At 36.8% G+C, this 22860-nt stretch overlaps 2 protein-coding genes and 2 long non-coding RNA genes across 14 annotated transcripts; 2 read left to right on the top strand and 2 right to left on the bottom strand.

Annotated features, from left to right (window-relative positions):
• Window positions 1–1310: 1310 nt before the first annotated feature.
• Window positions 1311–17789, top strand: BNIP2 (BCL2 interacting protein 2). 10 transcript variants are annotated; one of them, XM_054213464.1, is made up of 13 exons: window positions 1311–1441; window positions 2202–2269; window positions 2983–3150; window positions 5088–5264; window positions 5912–6014; window positions 6319–6450; window positions 7051–7137; window positions 7293–7391; window positions 8841–8876; window positions 11505–11549; window positions 16425–16686; window positions 17109–17234; window positions 17776–17789. In XM_054213464.1, the coding sequence occupies exons 1-12, from the start codon at window positions 1392–1394 to the stop codon at window positions 17142–17144; spliced, it is 1263 nt and encodes a 420-aa protein (XP_054069439.1). In that variant the 5' UTR covers window positions 1311–1391; the 3' UTR covers window positions 17145–17234; window positions 17776–17789. The 10 variants fall into 10 exon arrangements, with proteins under 10 accessions (XP_054069439.1, XP_054069440.1, XP_054069448.1 ...); XM_054213465.1 differs by lacking the exon at window positions 8841–8876; XM_054213473.1 differs by lacking the exons at window positions 16425–16686; window positions 17109–17234; window positions 17776–17789 and adding exons at window positions 14647–14755; window positions 15259–16225.
• Window positions 1424–11207, bottom strand: LOC128914478 (uncharacterized). Of its 2 annotated transcripts, XR_008468313.1 has the most exons (5): window positions 10705–11207; window positions 8140–8208; window positions 5140–5238; window positions 4290–4451; window positions 1424–1612 (listed from the first exon to the last, which is right to left on the bottom strand). It is a non-coding gene; the product is annotated as an uncharacterized LOC128914478 (long non-coding RNA). The 2 variants fall into 2 exon arrangements; XR_008468312.1 differs by lacking the exon at window positions 1424–1612 and having other exon boundaries at window positions 3145–4451; window positions 10705–11206.
• Window positions 15240–16589, bottom strand: LOC128914477 (uncharacterized). The gene is made up of 3 exons (XR_008468311.1): window positions 16467–16589; window positions 16219–16345; window positions 15240–15422 (listed from the first exon to the last, which is right to left on the bottom strand). It is a non-coding gene; the product is annotated as an uncharacterized LOC128914477 (long non-coding RNA).
• Window positions 17109–20942, top strand: GTF2A2 (general transcription factor IIA subunit 2). The gene is made up of 4 exons (XM_054213475.1): window positions 17109–17234; window positions 17776–17880; window positions 19205–19331; window positions 20628–20942. The coding sequence occupies exons 1-4, from the start codon at window positions 17163–17165 to the stop codon at window positions 20651–20653; spliced, it is 330 nt and encodes a 109-aa protein (XP_054069450.1). The 5' UTR covers window positions 17109–17162; the 3' UTR covers window positions 20654–20942.
• Window positions 20943–22860: the final 1918 nt, after the last annotated feature.

The following is a 22860-nucleotide window of genomic DNA, read 5'->3' as shown; positions in this document are numbered from 1 at the left end:
AATGAAAGAGAGGACGTGTTTTATGAGGAAAGATTCGAGCAGCAAATAACTACCCCAAACAGCATATTGATCAAAAAGGGCAAACAGAAAGAGGGGAGAGCTGGGAGGAGAATTGCTGGGGGCAACCTCTTGGAGACTTTGTGCACAGGCAGATGCTGCCAGCAGCTGAGCAGTGCAGAGGCTGATTGATTCAAACAAGGAGTCTGACTCTCAAGAGGAACCAGGTTGTTACCTGCTAGAAACTTTATTTCTGTTTCCTGGGTGAGGGAAGCAGGGAGATGTCAGTAAAATAAGCTTAAATTTTGGTCATTAGTGTTTAATTTTTCTCTGGTACTGCAGTTTTACAAAAAATCAGTCTTTTAAATTGTTTTCATTAATTGGCTTGTGTAGTGTAGCTTTAAGAATTGCAGGACATTTTAAAATCAGTCTGTGGTTGTAATCAGGTCAGGAGAAGAGAAACTGAGATTTGTTGTGAAAGGTGATCCTACAGAACAGTAAGTGTAACTTGTTTCTTTTTAGCCACATAAAAAATAAACTTTCTGTCTGAATTAACAGTATGATTGCATTCAAACTTTGTACATACTGGTGTTCTGTGTTGATTGCTTCTTTGTATTTAAAAATATCATTCAGTTTCCTGTTTGATTAGTCTGGATTTTCTTAACATTTTCATTGATAAGTTTACTTCTTCCTGCCAATCTTTAGAGCCAACGCAGCCAAGAGCTTCAACTGACTTGGACTTGTATGTCAGCAGAATGGTTTATTATGTTCCATTACTGGGGATTCCTTGTTGCTGGTGATGGGTGAGCCTGAAAAAACACAGCGTGACTTGCACATCACAGGGTGAGTTCTCTGAAAACACTTCCTGAAATAGTTATCTTTAAAGTGTTTGGTTTTTTTAAGAACTGGGTTGTATTTTAGATCTGACCGTCTGGGGGGTGGCGTTCTTGAAATATATACTTACTCAATATCTCCTATACAATCTAGAGAGCCGTCGGGTTTTTTACAGTTTGAATTGATTGTAATCCTAAATGAAAGATCAGGTTGCTCATGGCCTTGATTTTAACCAAGAGGTTGATCCTGCTTGAGCAGGGCATTGGACTACCTGAGATCCCTTCCAACCTAAATTATTGTATGATAAACCATTGCATAAGCAGCTTTGTATGGAAAAAAAAAAAAGTAAAGGAAACAACCCATAAACTTCCCTTTTTTTTTATTTCCTTTCTGCACTGATAAGTGATAAGTGAAGGATGTGTTGCGAGTATGGGAATTACAATAGTGTTGGACTAACATCTTCTGCTGTGTTCCTGCAGCTCCTCTTCAGCTCACTGGCCTAAAGACAAGAGGTTCTGGCTGATCAGGAGTACCCATTAGCAATTTAAGTTGGCTGGAGAATGGAAGGTGTTGAGTTTAAGGAGGAATGGCAAGATGAAGATTTTCCAAGGTTTTTATTTTTTTAAAGTAATTCAAATCAAATGCATAACACCTGGAATAAGCTACCTCTTTAACTAACACTCAATAATAATCTTGAAGTGATTTCCATTAATATAGTAGCCTTGAGCAGGTTTTGTAGCATGTTTCTTTGTGGTCTGGAAAGGGATCGCTTCGTGTTCATCTGTAAGTTAAGTAATACAGGAATGCCACTGGTGAAGTTGCCAGAGTTAATCAAGTGAAAATTTCTAAGTTTGGCTTTGTTTGCTTTCTGTGGTAATCTTCTGCAACTACATTGTTTGCATGTTATTACCAGTGTCTGAAGGCCCAAATATTTCATTAAGCAACATTTCTGAGCAAAATTTTTAACAGTTAAGACTGCTAGCGATGCTTGGGCCTACAAACTAAAACAGCTTACTTCAGAGGCATTATATAATAACATGACTAAACTCCTTCTGTAATGTATTTAATGTCAAATTTTCTACAGCAAGAATATGACAAGTTTTCTTAAGGCTGACATACACTAGTGGCAACCTGTATTTTGGCATTTGTCACGTTGACAGATGGTCACTTGAATGCTGTAAAGGAGTTTTCTGCTACTGTGGTGCTTTGTTTACTGGAATCTTGAACTTAGGCTATAAGTCAATTTAGTTCAGTACTATCCCACGGTAGTTTTTTTAAGCAGTACGTAAGTCTAAATATTTGGTATTTAGCTAGCTATTTTAAAAATTCCAAAAAAGTTTTGTAACAATAGTTTCTACTTTGTGCACCAGGCCCCTGCCAGAGGATGATCCAGTTGAGTCAGATATATTGGCTGCAGCCGGAACAGAATGTGAAGCTGGTAAGAACATTCCACTCCAGTCAAGCTGAATGCTTCCTACTAAGATGGCTGTTCTAAAGGTTCAATTCGTTTTGGGGTGATTTTTGGTGGCTTTTTTTTTTTATGTGGGGTGTTCATTTTATTTTATTCCCTGCTTTCAACTGCTGTCTAAATCACACAAGTATTTGCCTTCTGTCTCAAAAGTGTGCTGTGTATTCACCTAATAGTTTATTTAATTTTCTCTCCTCGCTGTTGTCTGTCAGCCACTTTGGTTTTTTTTGCAGCTTGTATATTATTTTTTATTTCATCAAAGATAGTTATGATGCTACCAATACCTAACAAGGGCTAGGGACATGAATTTATTGGATTATTTGCAAGACCTATTTCGTACAATACGTAGAACAACTCGTGGTGCACTTTGATTTAGCTAGCATGGCTTATAGTTGCTTAGGTGGTGGCAGCACTTCAGGTTTTTCTTCTGTAGGGAGTGTGGTGGTCAACTATTGTGATCATAGTGTGTATGCCATCGGGTTGACTTAGTCTTGAAGACTTGGACCTCCAAATGCTGATCTTTTCACCCTGTGTCTAATTTTTATTCCAGATACATTGCCTAAATTATGGTCGTTAATTTACAATGCATTCTGAGGAAGGACTGTGCTCTTGTGTCTTGTTAATATGCTTATCTAAACTCATTCTAGCTTTGAAAATAAATTATTTGCTTTTTTAAATAACAGAGGTTAATGGAACCAAAGTAAGGAAGAAACTAATGGCTCCAGATATTAGCTTAACTTTGGATCACAGTGGGGAATCTGTTTTGTCTGATGACTTGGATGAGAGTGGAGAGATTGATTTGGACAATTTAGACACTCCTTCAGAAAATAGCAATGAGTTTGAATGGGAAGGTAAGTATATTGTTACTTTGGTCTGATGCCTTAAAATATTTCTGTTTTCTTACGTGCAGATCAACAGTTTCTCAGGTGGGAAATGACTACGACTCAATATTACAAGAGGAAGAATATAAAGGGAGTGATTACATTAGAAATTAGAAATAGGCGCAATGAATTTTTAAAGAGCAAATCAGCTCAACTGATTAGTAAGCAGGCAACATAATAGCCATAAATCCAGATAAACTTAGGTGAATGTCATTAAACACCTATAAGACCCAAAGTTATGGAAAATCCTCTCCATTGCAGTATTGTTTTAAGAACCAACCTGGGGGAAAAAAAATCAGAGGTGTTTTACGTGTATTATAGATCAGTTTTAAATGGAGGTGAACCATATAAAGGGATATAGATTATAGATTAGCTAGTCAGAAATCGATGAATTGCAAGCCTTTGTATTTAAGGAGGACTGAATGGTATTTATTAAAATATTGAGTAATACCTGATCTCATATCTTACTGTGGTGAGAATGGCAAAAGTTCAGTAGCCTTAGAGTTTGCATGCTTTCCAGATGGACTGGAAGTGGCAGAAGAGCCTCTATTTTGTGTCAAGGGGCTCTGAAAGGACTTGATAGGAAGTTAACTTAGCTATAGCCACACTAGTAATGGTCTTACTTTTAAGAAATTAATAGATGCTTCATCTTATTCTTATAGGCTAAACCTGGAGATTCTAACAAATTTTATTTGAGGTAAAAAAGTTCTGTGTAGAAGTTAAAGCATAAGTTTTAAACTTGCAGTTTAATTATGTTTTAAGGCCCTTTTATGTCAGCCAAGAACTGTTGTGTTGGTCAAACAGTTGGAGTCTTGAACTTCTGTAAACTTCATGACTTAAGAATGTCTCTAATAAGTAAACATGTAAACTCAGTTGTTATTTTTTTATTTGTCCTGGAAATAAAATAATTTTAATTCCTGAGTAAACAGGAAGCTCTCTTTTCACTGTTAAGTATGAAACACTACCTGTTCTTCATTCCATGGTAGCTTGTAAATGGAGAAGGAAACACACTTCAGAATAAGGGGGTTTTGGGTTTGTTTTTTTCTTTTTTTAAAGTAGCTAAAGACATATTGCAGGTAAAGTTTTTGTAACAGAGACTCTGGTTTTACCTGTGTAAAAGGATTTTCATCATTTTAGTGAAGAAGAATTGGTATTTAGGGTTAGTTTTGCAATGATGTGAAGGAAATGTTCCGGATGTTTGTGCCTTGTTTTTAAAAGTGCTGAAAAGGGTTTCTGTCTTTTCTTCCTTTAATGCTGCTGCCTTCATTTTCCTGGAAGGATAGTTTCAATTAACAGCTTTGTCTTGGGAACAGACAACTAACTTGCAGTAGGTTTTTCTCGCTTTGGGTAAGGTCTACGCAACAAAATTAAGAATCGTAATTTAATTGGAGCAAATTGTTTTACAGATTGCTGTCAGCACAAATTTCATATGTATTGATTGCACACACATGAATTAGATTTAATTTCTAATAGATTTGCCTGCATGCCTGCTTGCAAGGTACTGTCAATGTTTGAAATCATGCTTTTATGTAAATCTGTGATCAAGCAACCTGTGTAATTATTGTTGGAGTTAACCACTTTGTCTATTTTAGTGAGATTCATCATGGTCTGTGTTCTAAAAGCCTACAATTAAATAGGCTTCCTATGTGAACTGAAATTTGTTATGTACTTCAACATAGAATATTACAGTCAATGGATAACTTCCAACATAGAGGATTTTGTTAAAACATATGATGCCCATAAGATCCTATTTTGTAATGACTGAAGGAACTAAGTCAGCTGGTATGTTTGACTGGCTAAAGAATGTTAAAATAGATTAAATAGCAAAGTGGTTAACCTGTGTTGTAATTGATTGTCACTATACATAGTATTCATAATGGATCTTGAACATGTTTTAACTTTGGCAGATGATCTTCCAAAACCAAAAACTACTGATGTAATTAGGAAAGGATCACTTACTGAATACACTGCAGCAGAGGACAAAGATGATGGTCGACGCTGGCGAATGTTTAGGATTGGAGAACAGGACCACAGGGTGGACATGAAGGCAATTGAACCCTATAAAAAAGTTATCAGTCATGGCGGTAAGAATTAGCGATGTGCTGAGGGGAACTGTTGAGATGCTACTTCTTTAAGCTGAGTTGGGGTGGCACGAGAAGAGCTTTGGGCATAAAGACTCACGTGATGATTCATTTATTGCAGAATTAAGGCATATGGTTGACTTAATATTTTTTCCCTATTAAAGTTCCAAAATGTATATGTTTTGATGAACCTGCTAAGATACACATAGGTGACAAGATGTACTTATCTGTTCTACAGTCTCCGTGCTACCGGTATAATTTTTTGGTTTTAAGAGCGTTGAAAGCGTTAACTGTAGACCTACTAAGGCATAAATTAATTTAATGACTCTTCCCAGCGTTCTGTGGAGTTAAGAAAGAAAAGTTGACTGTATAAAATGTTATTAAATATACTGAGATTCTGTACTGAGATGTTGATTGTAGGTACACCATTTGATTTACATCAACTTCAGCTATTTCTTTAGAAGTAGACAAACTTGAAAAAGAAATCTTAAGGTTTTCTGTAACTGTGAATCCATCCATATAGAATAGATATTTGTAAAACTTTTTAAGGTAAATAATGAAAAAGCTTACTGAATGTGCTTGACTTTCTGTAAATGTAATCAATGTGTAGTCACCTTTGTCACTGTTGCTGCTTTTTTCTTTGTTTCTAGGTTATTATGGCGATGGGCTAAATGCCATTGTTGTGTTTGCTGTTTGCTTTATGCCTGAAAGCAGCCAGCCTAACTACAGATACCTAATGGACAATCTATTTAAGTAAGTCGTCATCTGCCTCTGAATACTGTCTTAATTTCGCATTGGGAAACTTAGTGTTTTAATGTAAGGGCAATTACTTCTCTTTTTTTTTTTTTTTTTTTAAATGAAGCTTTTTATATTTCAGATGAGGGAAAGATAACAAATAGAAAAGCAACTAACCTGCTTCCAGGGGAAGGAAAAAAATTATTAGATGTTGCTCAACACTATTGCCAACCCTGTATTTTTAAATATATTGAGCACTACTAGGAATTATTTTAATATCCACAGATCTTCACTTGAAAGTTTTCTTTGCATGTCTCTGCAGGTATGTAATTGGCACTTTAGAGCTGTTAGTAGCAGAGAACTATATGATAGTTTACCTGAATGGTGCAACAACACGGAGAAAAATGCCAAGTTTAGGCTGGCTTAGGAAATGTTACCAGCAAATTGATAGAAGGTAAGCAGCTCTGCAGTGTTTTCTTACAACATTCATATGCTCGGTGATACGCATATTTAGGAAAAATTGCTGTTTAATGTGGTGTCTGGTACGTACTGGTTAAGATTCCATTAAACAAATTGCTTGCTGTATTGAAAACCTCTTCCTAAGCTAGGCCATGTGGAGTAATGCTGTAGGCATGCCTGGGTTTTTTTTTTTTTTTGTTGCCTTTTCTTTTTCTTTTTTTTTTTTTTGAAAGTAGTAATTAGAATACTGAATACTGTTACCATGTAGACCATCCTTAAAACTTCACATATTAATATGATAAGGTAATAGGAGGGGTTCCTTTGTGAACCACTTCATCATTAGTTGTGTATAAAGATCCAAAGAAGCTTCTCTTTGGAATGTTATTTCCTTGTCATTGTTGGCAAACGGATACTACATCTTAAATTTTGACTATAGAGTTGTGTGGGTGATTTTTTTTTTTTTCTTCTGGCAGCTGGTAATTTCTGATAATGGAACGCTGTGCTTGCAAAAACATACTTTTTATATATTAAAGAAACCTTGTCATGCTACCTTTTTGTTCTAGTAATTATGTCCACTTATGTTTGAATTCTCCAGGTTAAGGAAAAATCTGAAATCGTTGATCATAGTTCATCCTTCTTGGTTCATCAGAACACTTCTGGCCATCACAAAACCTTTTATTAGGTAATACTCTGGAAGCTATTCTTGCTATTCCTTTTTTCTTTTTTTTTTTTAAATAATCCTAACAACTGTTTACTTTAAATTTCAAAAACTGTTTTAATATTGAGCTACTGAAAAAAATTAAGTTGTAACTGTACCCTGCATTTGTTCTTCCACAGCTCAAAATTCAGCCAAAAAATTAGGTATGTCTTTACCCTGGCAGAACTAGCTGAACTCATCCCCATGGAATACGTTGGCATCCCAGAATGCATAAAACAGTACGTTTTATTATTCAAACATGTTCTACACTGATCATGTTTTAGAACCAGTATATATTGTATTCAATGATTGGTTTGAATGTAATACTTTGCATTTAATAAAATTGAACTTAATTCAGATCACTGTTATCTCTAGGAGGAGTATCCATATTTGATGACATTGCTAACTACAGTTCGGTATGCGGTTGGATAGTCAAAATGTAAATGTATAGGGATTTTCACAGATAGTGCCTTACGTAATTACGAAGTTATGGTGTGTGAATTAGTCTTCTAGAGATGAGGCCTCATTGCAGTTGATTTACCCCTTAGTATACTAAACTGGTTTGTGAGTGAGAAATTCTGCGCATGTTGATACTGAAGTTACAGTATCTTCAGTGTTCATGCTAAAATGCAGAACAAGTTGAGTTGTGAAATATTACTTGGGTTGGGATGTCATTTAAAAGAAGTGCTGTGGTGGAAAAATGCTAAATCCCTACCCGTAACAGTTCTAGAACTACTTTGGTGAAGAGGTGAGGGCAGCATCAATGTCCTTGGTTTTCTCTTCTTCCTTCCCTCCAGGTATAAATATCCATTTTAACCTCAGCACAACTCTGCTTTCAAATATTATGGTGATACTTTTGTCAATAGCATTTGTGGGTGCAGTAATAGAGTAGAAACCATAAACTTGGGTCTTAAAAAATCCAGATGAAAACACTAACAATTCTGATGATAAACTGATCAGACTATGAGAGGGTATAAGATACAAAACCTGTAGAGTATGCATCACAATATGGGACTGCAAACTGGGAGCTCCATAAGGAAAGATGGCATAGTCTCACTGTGTGGACAGAAGGGCACATACATGTTAGACAAATCTGCAAATCCCCCTCCCCCCCCCGCAAATCTATTGCAGTAAACATTCAGCTGGTATTGGTTGCACAATTTAACTTTTTATGAGATAGAGAAAACAGTTTTCTTGGGGTGGGGAGGAAGGACGTGACAATGCTGAAGCAGCCTTGTGCTGTCTTTAGAATATTTTTTTTTTTTTTACTGGGGCTTTTGAAGGATGTGTAATGAATATTCAGACTGTCGTTTCAAGTCTTGAAACTCCTTTCTGTACTGATGAACCTTTAACTGTTCCGCAAAGGCTGAACTTGACTGACTTACGGAGTTAATTCTCAGACTTCTGTGGAGGATTATATCTGTCTTCAAACTGTTACAAGTACAGATTGTTAATACTGTACAAGAAGTTGTATTGAATTCATATGTTATGTCATAGTAACTAAATCTTAATGCTTCTTGTTTAATGCTTATAAATGTTGGACGAATAATATATTTTTTCTTAATTACATCAGCTTCAAAAGTTGGTATGTTTCTACAAACTGTATTGACACTAATACCAGTTTGCAGCTTCTGTTGAATTTGGCCTTCATATGTTATATTTACTGAATCAAACTTTTCCTCACCAAGGTATGAAGAAGAAAAGTTTAGAAAGAAACAGAAAAGGTATATTCATATTTTGATTAGGGTTGCATTAGATAAGACGATTTGCACTGCAACTAACTCCCAGTTGATTGGCTTGCATAAAGGAATAAGCATTTGTAAATATAAACATGCACTAGTGACAAAGTTCTTGTACATTAAAGTAACTATACTGTCTGCAAGTACAGTTCATCTGTGTAGTATCATCTAAAAGAACTTGTCCTGGATGTTCAAAGTTATTTGTGAGTAGTCTCTATTACTCTTACATGAGTTGCTCACTTGTAAGGGGATACATGGATTCTCAACTAAATCTTCAAGAGGCAAAAGTGGTGCTTCTGTATGAATTGGTTAAATCAAGTTTCACTGTCTCTAACAAGAAGTGATACCTGAAGGAAGAGCTGGTTTTAGGTGCTAAGCTGTAGCTATGCATGAGCAGGGATGCAACTCTGGAAGAAAGTTCTAATGAATCTTGTATTAAGTATTTTTGGTATTTACTACTTTTTTAGTTATTAACTTGCACAGATGCGATCTGAATTAGTATTTTTAGTGCTGTTTGTATTTGCAGTGCCTATGTTCCTTGCTAATAAACATTGGATTTTCGTTTTTTTTAATTTTCAGTCTCCTGCTAACTATTCAAGCTATTCCAGCAGCTGATGAAACTTTTTGAATGGATATGTTATTTTTTCACTCTATCACTAACAAATGTACTGAAAGGTTTTGCTACTAACTTTGCTTTGTTTTTTTAATGATTTTTCCTGTGCGCGCATAACTATTGAGGGAGGTTTATTGTGTAAATTGGGTAATGGATGTACAGAGGAACACTGAGAGGTTAAAAGAAAAGGAATTTAAATTCCTTCTGAAAGCTAGCAGGTAAAGCTAGTGACATATGTTCAATATTTTCTAGGAATTCCAATTAAGTGATAATCTTGCAGTTTGTAACCTGAAGTAGTAAGCCTGTCAAATTTAAGAAGCCCTTTCAGTACATATTGAACAACAGCTCTGCTTGGGTTTTTTTTTCCCCCCCAGTGTGCATAATTTGGCCCAATTCTGTCGCAAGGCCCATTGTATTCAGGATGCAAACCTGAGACATTCAAACAAACAGTAATGTAAAAACTATTTAAAATCTCCAGTACAACAATCACAATAATACTACCATCACTTTTGTAAAAAGTAGCGTGTTCCTAAATGAAACTTCTGTATAGAGGAGAGGTCACAGGCGCTATTTGATACTGAGACTTTAATCGGGTTGAAAGCAGTTTTAGGCATTATTTATTATAATGGGGGGGAAAGGACCTGTTGAAGTTTAGTTATGAAATTTGTTGAGGGTGGCAGTGGGAGTTCTTTGGCTGTGTGTATGAGTCACCTTGGAAGCTGGAATATGATATACTTCTATGGAATTATATTGTCAGCTGTATGTTTATGCATAGCTTGTTTGCATTAGCTTACCATATTTTCTTAGCTTTCTGTGATTAGTCCTGTAAGTCATGTCAAAATGTGCTTTCCTAAGATACTGCAGTGAGGGCAGGGATGAGTTGCAGCTGCATACGGTGCAGGTGAACAGGTATTCGACCAGGACTGTTGCTTCTAGAGAACACTGCTCCAGACCTATTGGATCCTTATGTACTAGATTCAGTTCTTACAGCTGCAAAAAAAACCCTCAAAAACTTGCCTCCCTTTTCTTATGGGTTCATGGCCTTAGAAGAGCTGTCATTGTTTTTATAATTTTGAAAAACTGTCTGGTTATAGTTTGAGAGACTGGCCAGGTAGGTCAGACAATTAGGTTGTTAGGAGAGAAACTTGGCCTTAGCTTTCCCTCAATTTGGAACTGCTGTTGGTTTTAAAAGTAACTTACCTCCATGCAAAACTTATTTTCCAGAAGATACAGTTAAGACTGTAGCTTGTTCTTACTGTAAAGAGGAAAAGTACATCTCCTGCAGGACTATCAACCATCCACTGGTTTCTGCAAAGCAGCATTTTGTTTGCTAGTCCCAAGGCAGAGATAAAGGAAAAAAAAACAAAAACACAAAAATACAAAACCCTAAATCAAAAAGACCCACAAACAAATAAAAAACCGCTTTAGCAGCACGATGGTGATTTTTTTCCTGGGTAATTACAAGAGTCTTAGAAATTAAAGTATTATTAAGGAGCCACTTAACTTTTGTTGATTCATCTAGTGCTGTTACCTTCTTGGCTTAGCTACTATAACATGAAAGATAATTCTGTGCCTACTCTGCAGTGTATAACTTCATCAAAGTAGTAATGCTTGACAGTATTGTCATGTTACCTGTAAACTTGTATTCCTGCTTGCATTCATTAATAAAAGCCCAGAACCTGCTTTTTTTCTTCTGTGCAAAAGCACTTCCACTTTTCAAATGCTTCCTTTTGAATGCTATAGTAATTTAAATGGTTTCTTAACAATTTTAATTAATTTCTAGGGGGAAGTAGGAAAACAGATTTTTTCTTTTTTTAAAAAAAAAAGTATTGTTATGACTGCATTCAATAAAAATCTTAATTTAATATTTACTTACTAAAACTTTTTCCGTGTAAAACCTTTGTGTTTTCCTGTTAAGATTAATACTTTTTGCTTAATATATGAGCTATCAAACTAAACTACTTCTTAACATGGTTTTAATTTTTTTCTTTGCTAAGCAGAGTTGACCAAGAGCTGAATGGAAAACAAGAGCAGAAAAGTGAACAGTAAGTGCGGAGTCCAAACAAGACTGAAGAATATGCAGATGGAAGGATCCTGGTTTTGCTCCATTTACAAAGCATTCTCTGTGTGTGTATATATTATATAGCCTGTTGCAAAAGGTGCTTAATTTCGTTGGACTAGCACACAACGGACTGCTTACTGCTGTATTGGTTTGTCTTGACTTTAATAGCTATGTTTATGTAATCATTTTATACTGCTAAACGTCAAAGAACCCTACGTTGTCAGAGGATGTTCTTGCAGTTGTTTATCTAAATGATGCATGTTCTTCAGTAAAATATTTATATACCTAAATGTTAAAGGAAAGAGATAATATATATTTTTATGATTGAGCAATATATTGTGTGTACCTGCTGAAGGAATTCATTTGCAGGTAGACAAGGCCATAAGTTACTTGTTATTGTATAAATCCGTTTTGCTGTAAATGGTCAAGTGCATTTCTTTGTTGTCACAGAAGCCTTAATTTTTTTGGATATTAACAATCACATAATGTAGTGTTTCACAAGTGTGAAGATCCTTATTTTTGTTCACATACCTAATACAAGCAGTACTCATTTACCTCACTAGAGTGAGCTTGAGCTTTGGTGTCTTTTAGTCCACTTTTCAGAATGCAGAACTGCAGTTCTGTGAATTTCAGGCTGTTGGCCAAAGGGTTTAAGCCTAAGCTGCAATAGAAGCTGAACTGTTTCAATGACTAGTAAGATATCAAACCTTTCTCAGTTAAGTTGTGAATTTAGATTCTGCTTCAGTAAATCGAGGCTATCTCAGCTACCAGTAGGAAATGAGTTCATTGCAGTTCTTCCTGAATCAATATTGGTTGTCACCAGGAGGAACTCTGGTCATACTCAGTATAGCTTGGGAGTTAGATATTCTAGTCATAATATCCATTGTTTGCAGAGCTACGGGGAGTATTATGCTACCTGTGTCACCCTTTTAAGTAAATCATCCATTTCTAAAGCTCTTAGTTTGGCATATGACACCAGCGCTAATTTCACTTAACAACAACAATGAAAATTATTTAAAGGTTGGGGGGTTTTTTTATCCCTACAATGGTGGTAAACTTGTGTCTCTAAGAGGTGTTTTGGACACAGAGCTAGTTTTTATAGGTTTGTCAGGGCAACAACAATTCACTGGTTGATATGTTGTAAAAGTTTGTAACATCTTTTGATAATCATTGCTATTTCCTGGTAAGGACAGGTGTATACAAATAAATCCATTCAGGAGTTGAGCAATATAATATTGTAGCAAATATGTTAAATCTTCACTTCTGTTTTTTATTGTGCTCACAATTTTGTCTTAATGCCAAAAATATCAGTTCTTAATTGTATTAAAAGTTAGTGTTATACAGTTCTCTTATTTAAAAAAAAAAAAAAGGTGTTCAACCAGATTACTACCTGACACTGAGAAACAGCTGTCAAGAGAGTTCCATGATCAAGATTTACTATCAGTTAACAATTAATCTACTGTCTCTAATGACATGTGTATAGACTCTGAGAGCATATTCATGTCAGATGAGGGCAAATTGCCCATGTCTCTGGGAGTTTTAAGTCTGCAATTCAGAGACTCATCTCAAGATCTAGGTACTTTTGTTCTAGTAGCTTTGTATCGCAGTTTCAGAGAGATTAATGTGCAGGATGTTCTGTTTCAGCAGGCAATGCTGGTTTCGAGTTGCCTTGCATCCATTTCATCAGGTTTGGATCTTGCTCTGAAAGCAGAACACAAATGGGAACAGTTTCTTTGGGGCTATCTTATCTCCTGCTTCAGTTTCGATGTTGACCCAGGTTATTGTAAAGTTCTGGGCAGTGAATTGGACACTTACATCCTGTTTACTTCTGATACTTTCACAGTGCAGCGTGTATGAACATGCAAACCTGTAAACCTTCCTGACTCTCTGTGGATCCTAAGCTAGATACTGAGCATTCTGATCATCTCATTTCAAATTTTTACTAATTAAAAAAATTATTCTCAGTAAAAATCATATTCTTAGTGGAAGGATTGTAGTTCTATATGTCCTGTTGCTTCCTATGCATATAGTGCAGTATGGAGTAGCCGGTCCTCTGTATAGGCCATATTATCAAGTGATGGGATTGTTACTGTTGTCTTCCCTGTGGGCTGAGTGATTCTACCATTTCATGCTGCAGTAGCACTACTTCTTTTGGAAACATGTATGTGGTTACCTAATGGTTTATTTCTCTAGCATGAGTTTTTGTGAATGAATATACAGCACAACAGTTCTTCTTTCCCAGAGATAAGCAGCTTGAGAAACAGGTGTACTAAAGAATTAGTCCCCTCTGACCTTTTGCAGCTCATCATTTAATGGTGAGGTGGATGTTTACAAAAAGCAAAGAGGTCCCCCAAGTTATCTTGAACAAAAAGGGGTAACTTTTTGTCAAACGTCTGTTTTTCTAAATCTAAAAAAATAATTTATTTTAATATTTAAAACCATGAAAAGTTGGAATGTCATACTTTAATAAAAGTTATTTCAAAACCTGAATCACTTTGTGATAAGATAGAGTATGTAGGGAATTCGCCTTTCAATGGCACTTCCTTCTAAAAGTAAAGCTTATGTTGCTAGAATACGGTTTGAGCCCTGTCAAGAAAAGATAATTTAATGAGTCATTAATTTACCTTTGATTTGGAGGTCTCATTAGTTTATTTATATATGTGGTAATAAGTTGTTAGTTATCTTTTGTTACTGCTCTGTGCAACTGCAATAGAAATGTTTGGGCCAGTGGCCTCTCTGTGTGTGGATGTGACATTTTGTCAGTTGGATTTCTACAACAGGATAAGTGTTCCGAAGTGGCAAAGATATTTTGGAGAAAGTGTCATTAAAACTTGATGTGAGCATACTTTAGATTGCTTGAATGTTCTTGATGTGCTGTGTAGTACAGCAAAGCCATGTTCTGTTAGAAAGGAATGGAGAGGGGATGTATATGGATTTAGTGCTGAAGCGGATTGAAATCTTTGAGGTTCTGGGATGTTAAAATGGAGAATTTTTGGTTCCAAAAAGCCTAGAACTTGTTAGAATACTATGTAACCTTGTTCATAACAATTCAGATTAGCATTTTTTCCCCTTTTTTTCAGTGAAGGATAGCACTTCTACTGTGAGGAACTTTGTCCTGAGAAGCAGGAGTTATATTCCGAATTGCACACAATTAGTATATAGCCTGTGTTTGTCAGCGTGTTTCAGCAGGTTTGTTGCATCATACACTTAAATGCTCCAATGACAGTTTAAAACCTTTCAACAGTTAATTTGTGTCAGACTTCCAGATTAGATACATGTTGGTGGTAATGGAATCTTTTATGAAATGACCTTGAAGTGTGTCACAGGGAGGAGAGGGCAGCATTGGTGCCTTGTCATATGTCAGCTTCACTGGGGTCACCTACTGAAATGTCTGTAGTTAACAGAAAATAATGGAACTGCATTGTGAATGGGCACTTTCTAAACTAAATCTGTCACAAAGAAGTAAGTTTCTTGGTGAAAAGCGTATTTCTTCCAGTGCCAAATTTTTGTCTGTGTATCCTACGGATTTATACAATATTTATTAAGTAGAAAGATGGCTTAAATGCATCTCTTATCAAATGCTGTTGTCTTTGGAGATGACTTTAATTCTCGAGTCATTCCAGTCTCCCTCAGAAAAGTCCTCCTGTGAGGAAGAGAGGGGAGAGTGGTAATAGCTTGTCTGCTTCTTGCAGCTGCAGAAGTCTTACAAAGCTTTTGGTGAAAATTCTTATTCAGTCCTTGTGGATGCAGGTCATTCTCTAGAGGATTTGTTTCACCAACTGGTTGTCACAGACACTTGAAGTAAGTGCTTTAATTATACTTTTCAAGGATAGCTGGTTTTAGTCAGGGTAGCACTCTGAAATATAAGGAATATTTAAATATTGATATTCTGAAAGACAAATTTTGCAGCTTTCCTAGCTTCAAAATTTTAAGTTGAACTACATTGTTTCCCTTGTAGCATCTTGTTCCCTGTATTGCGCTAACAGGAAAAAAAGGGCATTTGTGAAGTGAAGAGGGTGCAGTCATGTTACAGTTTTTCATCATTCCCTTGAAGCATGATTGAGATCAGTAAAATTAAAGGCATTGCTCAACTAGATCTTTTTTCAGTTTTGTAATCTGGACTGCCCAGGTAACTCTGAAACATACTGATTTTTTTTTCTTTTTTCAGTATTGAAAATGTTCTGAGGAGAAGCTGCTGGAGTGTTTTCAGAAAGTCAGGTCCTTATCTTACTGTGCTCCTTACTCTAGCTTGCTCAGCTGCTAGTTAGTATTTATGACATGGAATTCCAGGTTAGTAATTACAAAAAATATTCATGGAAAGTTTACTTTCCCCATGGTTCTGCAGTGTTTCTTATTCACTCATCTGAACAAAGGCTTTTTATGGAGAAGAAGAGGCTGAGTCATAGGGTGCTCTACCAGTTGAGTGGTGGATGGAAGGGTTAAGGCATTGCCTGTTAGCACACATATTAACCTTTACTGATCCTATGTGAAAGGTGCAGTGTTTAACAAAACGAAGCTGCAGTACTCATGCAAAAACACGGGTTGTGAAACACAGATGATATAACTGGCTTAAAGTGACTACTCTTCACAGATGTGACTATTTTCCTTTGGCCCTTTACTATAAAGCTACGTAAGTACAAGACTTCACCTACCTCTTAAGAATGTTACGATCCTTTCTTTTTAAGTGAGCATGTTTTCTGTTTGCATTCCACTGTGTCATGGAGTAATGTGATAAACACGTCTCTGAATGTGCCAGCTGTTAATACTTACAGGAAACTTCTTAATTAGGAAAAAAAATAAATACTATATGCAATAAATACCTTTGGAAAAGGTCTTAATGTCTTATTTTCCTGCTTAGGAATACATGGACACTACGCGAGTCTGTTGTGGTTGTACGCACCGCCGACATGAGATCTGACTTTGGTTCCCGGAGCCCTGGAAGTGCCGGTTCCCCGATGGCAGTGAAATTCAGCGATTATTTCGAAGCCCCCGCAGCCCGGGACGGCAGCGGGCTCTGCCCCAGGGGCGGGGCGGGGCTAGGCCCTGTTGCCACCCTCGCCCTTCCGCTTCCGGGCCACAAGGGGCCGGAAGGGCCAGCCTCTTCCGGCGGCCGGGAGCGGGTGAGGCCGGGGACCGGCGGGGGCCGCCCCCAATGGGGGCTCCGGAGCCGGGGCTGCCCGCGGCTGGGGGGCGGCGGCCGGCATCTTCCCCTGGGTTTGCTGGGGCCGGGGAGGGGGGGCGGCGGGGCCCGGCCCGACGGGACGCAAGGCCGGTGGGTCCCGGCGCTGGCCGGCCGTCGCCGTAACGGCCTCCCGCGAGGGGCGGTTTGGACGCCGAGCGGGCGGCGAGCGCCCCGCTGGCCGGTCCTCCCCCGGTCATAGGTGCTTCGCGCTCCCGAGCCCTCTTAAGTGTCGGTCGGTGTTTGGGAGTGGTTTTTAAACACTGTTTGTTCTTGCTGTGCGTTGTACGTTAAGGGCTCTGTGGTGGTGTTAATATATATATTATATTTATATATATATATACTATTTTTTTTTTTAATGAGTGCGGGGACCTAGCCGACGTGCAGCGCGGTGGATGAGCAGGCAGGTGTCCAGCCATGGCCTATCAGCTGTACAGGAACACCACGCTGGGGAACAGTCTCCAGGAGAGTCTGGATGAGCTGATACAGGTGCCTGCGGGGTGAGGGTCTGGGGAATTCGCGTCAGAGAAAGAGAGGTTAGTTAGTTAGTAAAACGGGCTTGTGGTTGCTGTGTCGGGGTACTTATGGCCAATGTTTGGAAAACTTATTGATTTAAATCAAAAGCTATTGGTACTCCATGTGGGAAGTCTTTTTGTTAACGTTCTAGATGAAGGAAAATGTTTTATCTAAGTGACATAATCCCCTGTTGTGTGGCCCAGTAAATGAATCAATAAATAATAAATCAGTTAATCTGAAATGCTCTAATCGATTTCCTGCTCTTCTGTTGTTTCCATTGAATGTTTATCAGAAGAAATCTTTGTGTAGCACAAAAAAATTACATTAGCACATTGTTTCTTCTCTGAGAATTAATAGCAAAAAGGAAGTAAACACAGGAATGTAATACTTCTGTAAGTTGTTCTTGTGGAGATCTGCTTCCTGTGAACTTAGTTTTGATGTTTTTAATTTTTTTACTGCATTTTTGTGTTTACTTTGAAACAATGCAAAACTTTTTTTTTTTAAACTACTTTAGTCACAGCAAATCACACCTCAGCTGGCCCTTCAGGTGCTACTTCAGTTTGACAAAGCTATAAATTCGGCACTGGCACAACGAGTCAGGAACAGAGTCAATTTCAGGGTAAGATAACAATGTATAAAAGTTGTTCATTGAAGTACAGTAAGTGTTGATGCAGAAATGTCCTTAAAAGCTGTGCGTTCTAAGCAGAAACTTGCAAAGGTCCATTTTGAGTCTGAAATAATGACTGTTTATGTGTATATTCTGTATGCAGTTGTAAGGCTTACTATCTTTGTATTCTGCCGGGGATCTTTTCAACGAATGCAAAAATCAGAAATGGATTTGGTGGGTGGATGAAAGCAGGGGAAGAGGGAAATGCTTAGATAGGTAGCATTGCAATCCTCAGTGTCTTGCAGATGGGGAAGGAGACTTTTGCTTCTCTTCGTTGTACCCAGCAGAAGTGAGATGAGGCCAGATTCTCAGCCACACCTATAACGTGAAGAGAAACTAGAGAGTTGTAGATCTACCCCCTATGCAAGTCACTGGATCATTTTGTAGCTACTTTCTGTAGGTATCGTAGATAAAAAGTTTGGTGTTTTTTCCCAGCTAGCCATCCTAATTAATGTCAGGTAGCCAGAAAATTGTTAAATGTCAAATTGATTGTAATTTTGAGGAAAAAAACAAAACAACCCTTCCCTGTTAACTTAGGTCCTAATATTTCCTCTACAGTCTATGCAGAATGCATCAGTGAAGTGAGCTCTTAAGATTTGAGATTTTTAAACCATATAGATATGTTAAAAAGAACATAACTTCTTTAACACACATAACTTGCTTTGTGTATGTAACACAGCATAGAAAACTGTTCAGCATGTGTGTAGTGGATAAATTAAAAAAATGTTACTTGGGAGCTTCACTTCAAGAATAACAGATTAAAATATCTGAAGATGAAGGCTAAAAGGTTTAGATACCAACATCCTCAGTAATACATCAAACGTGAGGGATATCCCTTTATGTCACACAGGTCAGTTTTGTCATGATGTTTTATTTAAACTATCGATTTATTTAAACAGTTGCAGAATTCACATCTTGTTATGATCACTGCTATAACTGATTTTTCTTATGGCCTGTGTTTTAAGAAATCTTTTCTAATACTGATTCTTTATACATATTAGAAAAGTTAAAAAATTTCTTAGCGTACCTGTGAAGCTGCTCCTGGGATAGACTATAACATCACTACACGGTCTTGAAAATTTCAGCCACTGGAGGGCATTTAAACTACAGTTTTGTCAGAGTTGCTTGATTGCCGAGTTTATGTGCGTTCAGGTTCACAGTTGGCTTTATGGCAAATCTAGTTCTAGCAGGTATGTAGTTCAGTAAGTAGTAAACATCATATTTTCTGCTACTTTTGGGATGCATCCTATAGAAAATGTCTCTTGTCTTTTTAAAGGGGTCTCTGAATACATACCGGTTCTGTGACAACGTATGGACATTCGTACTGAATGATGTTGAATTTAGGGAGGTCACTGAACTTGTGAAAGTGGATAAAGTGAAAATTGTAGCATGTGATGGAAAAAGTAAGTACGGAATAGGATATAAATAAGCTGAGACACAAGACTTGAGCATTTATAAAAAGCTTTGACCAAATGTCTGATTAAAGCTAGATGGATTGTATTATTCAGACAAAAGCAGGGCCCTGTACTCCCTTGTACATATGATGAGAAATGAAACAAAAGCAAGCTAAATGCTTCCCTAACTCATAAGCACTGAAATAGGAAGGTGTTAGAGACCGCTGTACACCTGTTGTTGGGAAGTACATAATACTAGAGCAATTAGAAAGCCAGAAGTAATCTTAATTGAATTTCTGTATGGTAATTTTTCTAGTATTAACCTGTTTGTTAATACAAAGGAGTGATGGTAAAAGGAAGAACTGAGAACGGAAAAGGCTTTATTTAAATATACCCTAGACCTCTGAAACAGATTCTTCATGGCTTCCTGATCCTGGCATGATTACAGTAGTCACTTCAAGTTGTAGTTCTAAAGAGTTGACAGAACTTAGTGTTTGCTCAACTTTGGTAGTAGCCAAGCTTGCTCTGTTTGGTTTTTGTGTGCTTATTGTAGCTAGTAGAGGAAACCTTACTTTCCAAGTATTAAATCGTTTTCAGTCATGATAAGGTATGCAGATAAGATTTAAAAAACTGGGTGACTTAAAGTTGCTATTAACGTTACAGCCTTGTTATCCCACAGGAAGTTGACTTGCTAAAGGCATGTAGTAAGCAGTGACTTGTCTTTGTCCGTATCCAAGTTATGTATTTTTTCCATTGCTCTAAGAATAAGAAAGCAGTAATGGTAGTAATACCAGAAATTGCACTGGCGTTAATTGGCGCTTCTGACAAAAGCTCAGAACAGAGAATTGCTCTTAGTTGTTTTATAAAGATCATGCTCATTCTTGCGTCTATTTCAAAATGCATAATAAACTATAGACCATGCTCCATAGCAGCTTATGCTACTGTATGTGCAAAACTTTCTTTTTAGTGGATCCTGTGATTTAGCTAGATGTGCTTGTGGCTGACTGCAATAAAGTGTTTGTGTATCACTACAAGTCAGCAAAGCTGCTTATATTTTTAGTGCCTTAATAGAAAATGACGTTTATGCACAACCTTGTGGTTTTGTGCTGTCTCTTTTCAACGTTGCTAACTGAAGTGAAACAGCACAAGCAGTTCATGTATCGCATTGGTAGCAATGGAGGGAATTGAGTAGGTACAGAACATGTTCTAAAATGCTTGGGGAATGCTTCTGAGATTGGGGAAGGTATTAGATAATAGTAATGGTTCTCTTTAATTTATACTCACACTTTCTTTTTTCTTTCCTAGACACTGGTTCCAATACTGCAGAATGAATAGAACTGTGGTTTGTCTGCAATATTTTCTGTTAATATGCAGCACTTTCTGGAGAAAAGCACGGAAAGGACTGTGTTCATACTTAATTCTTGTGATGCAGATGTGAGTTAATCCATACAAGAAAGCATCACAAACAGCAGCGGAAGAAATAACTGTAGCATTTCTTCAGTTCACCTTACAGGGCATGAATACAAGTTACTTTTTTTTTTTAAACTACAAAAGATACTGTTGCCTTTTTTTGTTCAAAATAATTTCTTTAATAAACTTTTATTTAAAAACTTGTGAAAACTTTGTTTAAAACAATCATTAATATAATACGTTTCCCAATGTTGTTAAAGTATGTTTAGAGTAATGTGGCAAATGCACAGCTCTTTCAGCTACAGGTTTCTGAGTATGGTTGCACTGATTAGTATTGCAAGAAATGGCTGTTTTAGAATGAGGGAGGTGTCCATGACCAAAAACTTAGCAACTCATGCTGGACAGTGTAGTTTTCTGTTTGTTACTGCATCTTTCTCTATATAAATTTGTCTGTTTGGTAGCCTCTGCTAATAATACACTAACCCAAGTATTAAAGTTATTGCACATCTAATCAAATTGAAATAATGAAACTGAGTCTCATAAGATTGCACTACATCTCAACAAATGTTAGTGCTGCTTGTTTTAATGTTTTTCTATTTGTTTTTTGCATTTATGTTGGACGCCTGGGCAACAGGATTTCAGTGAAAGAGTAGAACTATGAATGTTGAGAGATCAAATCAAAAACTTTGTTCCTTTTAGACTTGCACATTCCACTAAATAACTCCAATCAAGAAACCCTTAAAATAGTTTCTTCACTAGAAGTATGAATATAATATACTGACAGCTCATTTTTCTGACTTAACAGCAGTGACTGTTGGAGTGTGGTCATAGAAATGCTGGCTGCCTCAGCTGTGTCAAATTATTTATTTTTGACAAGGGGCTACTTACAGATCACTAGAAACTGGAAACCGTATGGAAGAAAAGTTGCGGGTAACTGATTTCAGATCAATGTAAATCTTTAGTTTGTGCTGAAATGAACATAATTTACATGTTGAAACCTTTCTTTATGTGTCAGTGGCCCAGTCTATTAAAGTAATAAAGCTTTAGTATCTCTTCTAATACCTTTCCAGACTGATATGTTATGGTTCTCTAAATCCTACCTTTGGTCATCAAAGAACATATATTTGAGGTTTGGTTAACTTCTGCTTCCCTCACTTCAAGTGAGAAAGGAGTTCACAAACTTGCTTGCTAGGCTGTTCGAAGTATTATGCTTACCATTAATTTTTTTGCTCTTGTATCTATGCTAAATGTCCTTGGCTGCAAACTGCAGATTTGTAAGTAACCATTTTTGAAACCAGAAGAAAAGACTATTGCTCTCATTTGAACAGCACAACACAATAAGTATCTGTTGAGGTCATTATCTTAAAGGATGCAAATGTATATCAGTAATGTGTTTTTTTCTTTTTCTACACCAGACTCAAATCTTTTAGGTTTAAATGTTTTTTTGTTCTCTAATAATCATGTGGTAAACTGAATTTCAGCCCTTGCAAGTATAAAACTTTGCTGTCTCTACCTCCGAGGCTTTGCAGTCTCATCCTGTGTCTGGACAGAAACTTCTCAATCTCCAGTTCTCCGTGGCCTTTGCACTCCCTCCTAATGCAAATAATTATATATCTGATTTTGTTCCAATTAAGTGTGTATTAGCATATTTACTATAGTATTTTTCCATTATAAACCAATTTAATAGAGAAGCACAATTGTACTAATGACGTGAGATTACTGTGTGGAATGGATTTATGGTTACATTTCATTGATACTCAGCTCTGTCAGATTTCTCTTGTCTTTCAACAGTTGTATACTACTACTTTAGCACTCCCAGACTTAGTGCTACTTTAGCTGTTAATTGAAAGGAAAAGTAATATTTAACTGAAAAAGAAAATAATGTAACGAATGTATATACTAAGAAAAATTACAAATGAAAAGAGAAATAATTTTGTTGACAAAGATGTCTGCTACATAGTAATCAAATTCAAATAGAATGGGAAATTCTTTCAAATTTTATAAATTCAGGAAATTCAAATCAATGTGAGCAGGAACCAGAAAGGGCTTATGTTCATAATTCAAGACAACTTTACTGACTTGTTTAAAAAAAGTAGTAGCAATAGTCCCATTGAAGCACTAGACTTGG

This window comes from Rissa tridactyla, chromosome 9 (genome assembly GCF_028500815.1).
Source record: "Rissa tridactyla isolate bRisTri1 chromosome 9, bRisTri1.patW.cur.20221130, whole genome shotgun sequence".
NCBI lineage: Eukaryota > Metazoa > Chordata > Aves > Charadriiformes > Laridae > Rissa > Rissa tridactyla.
Note: the sequence above shows the minus strand (reverse complement) of the source record. Positions and strands in the feature narration are given on the sequence as shown.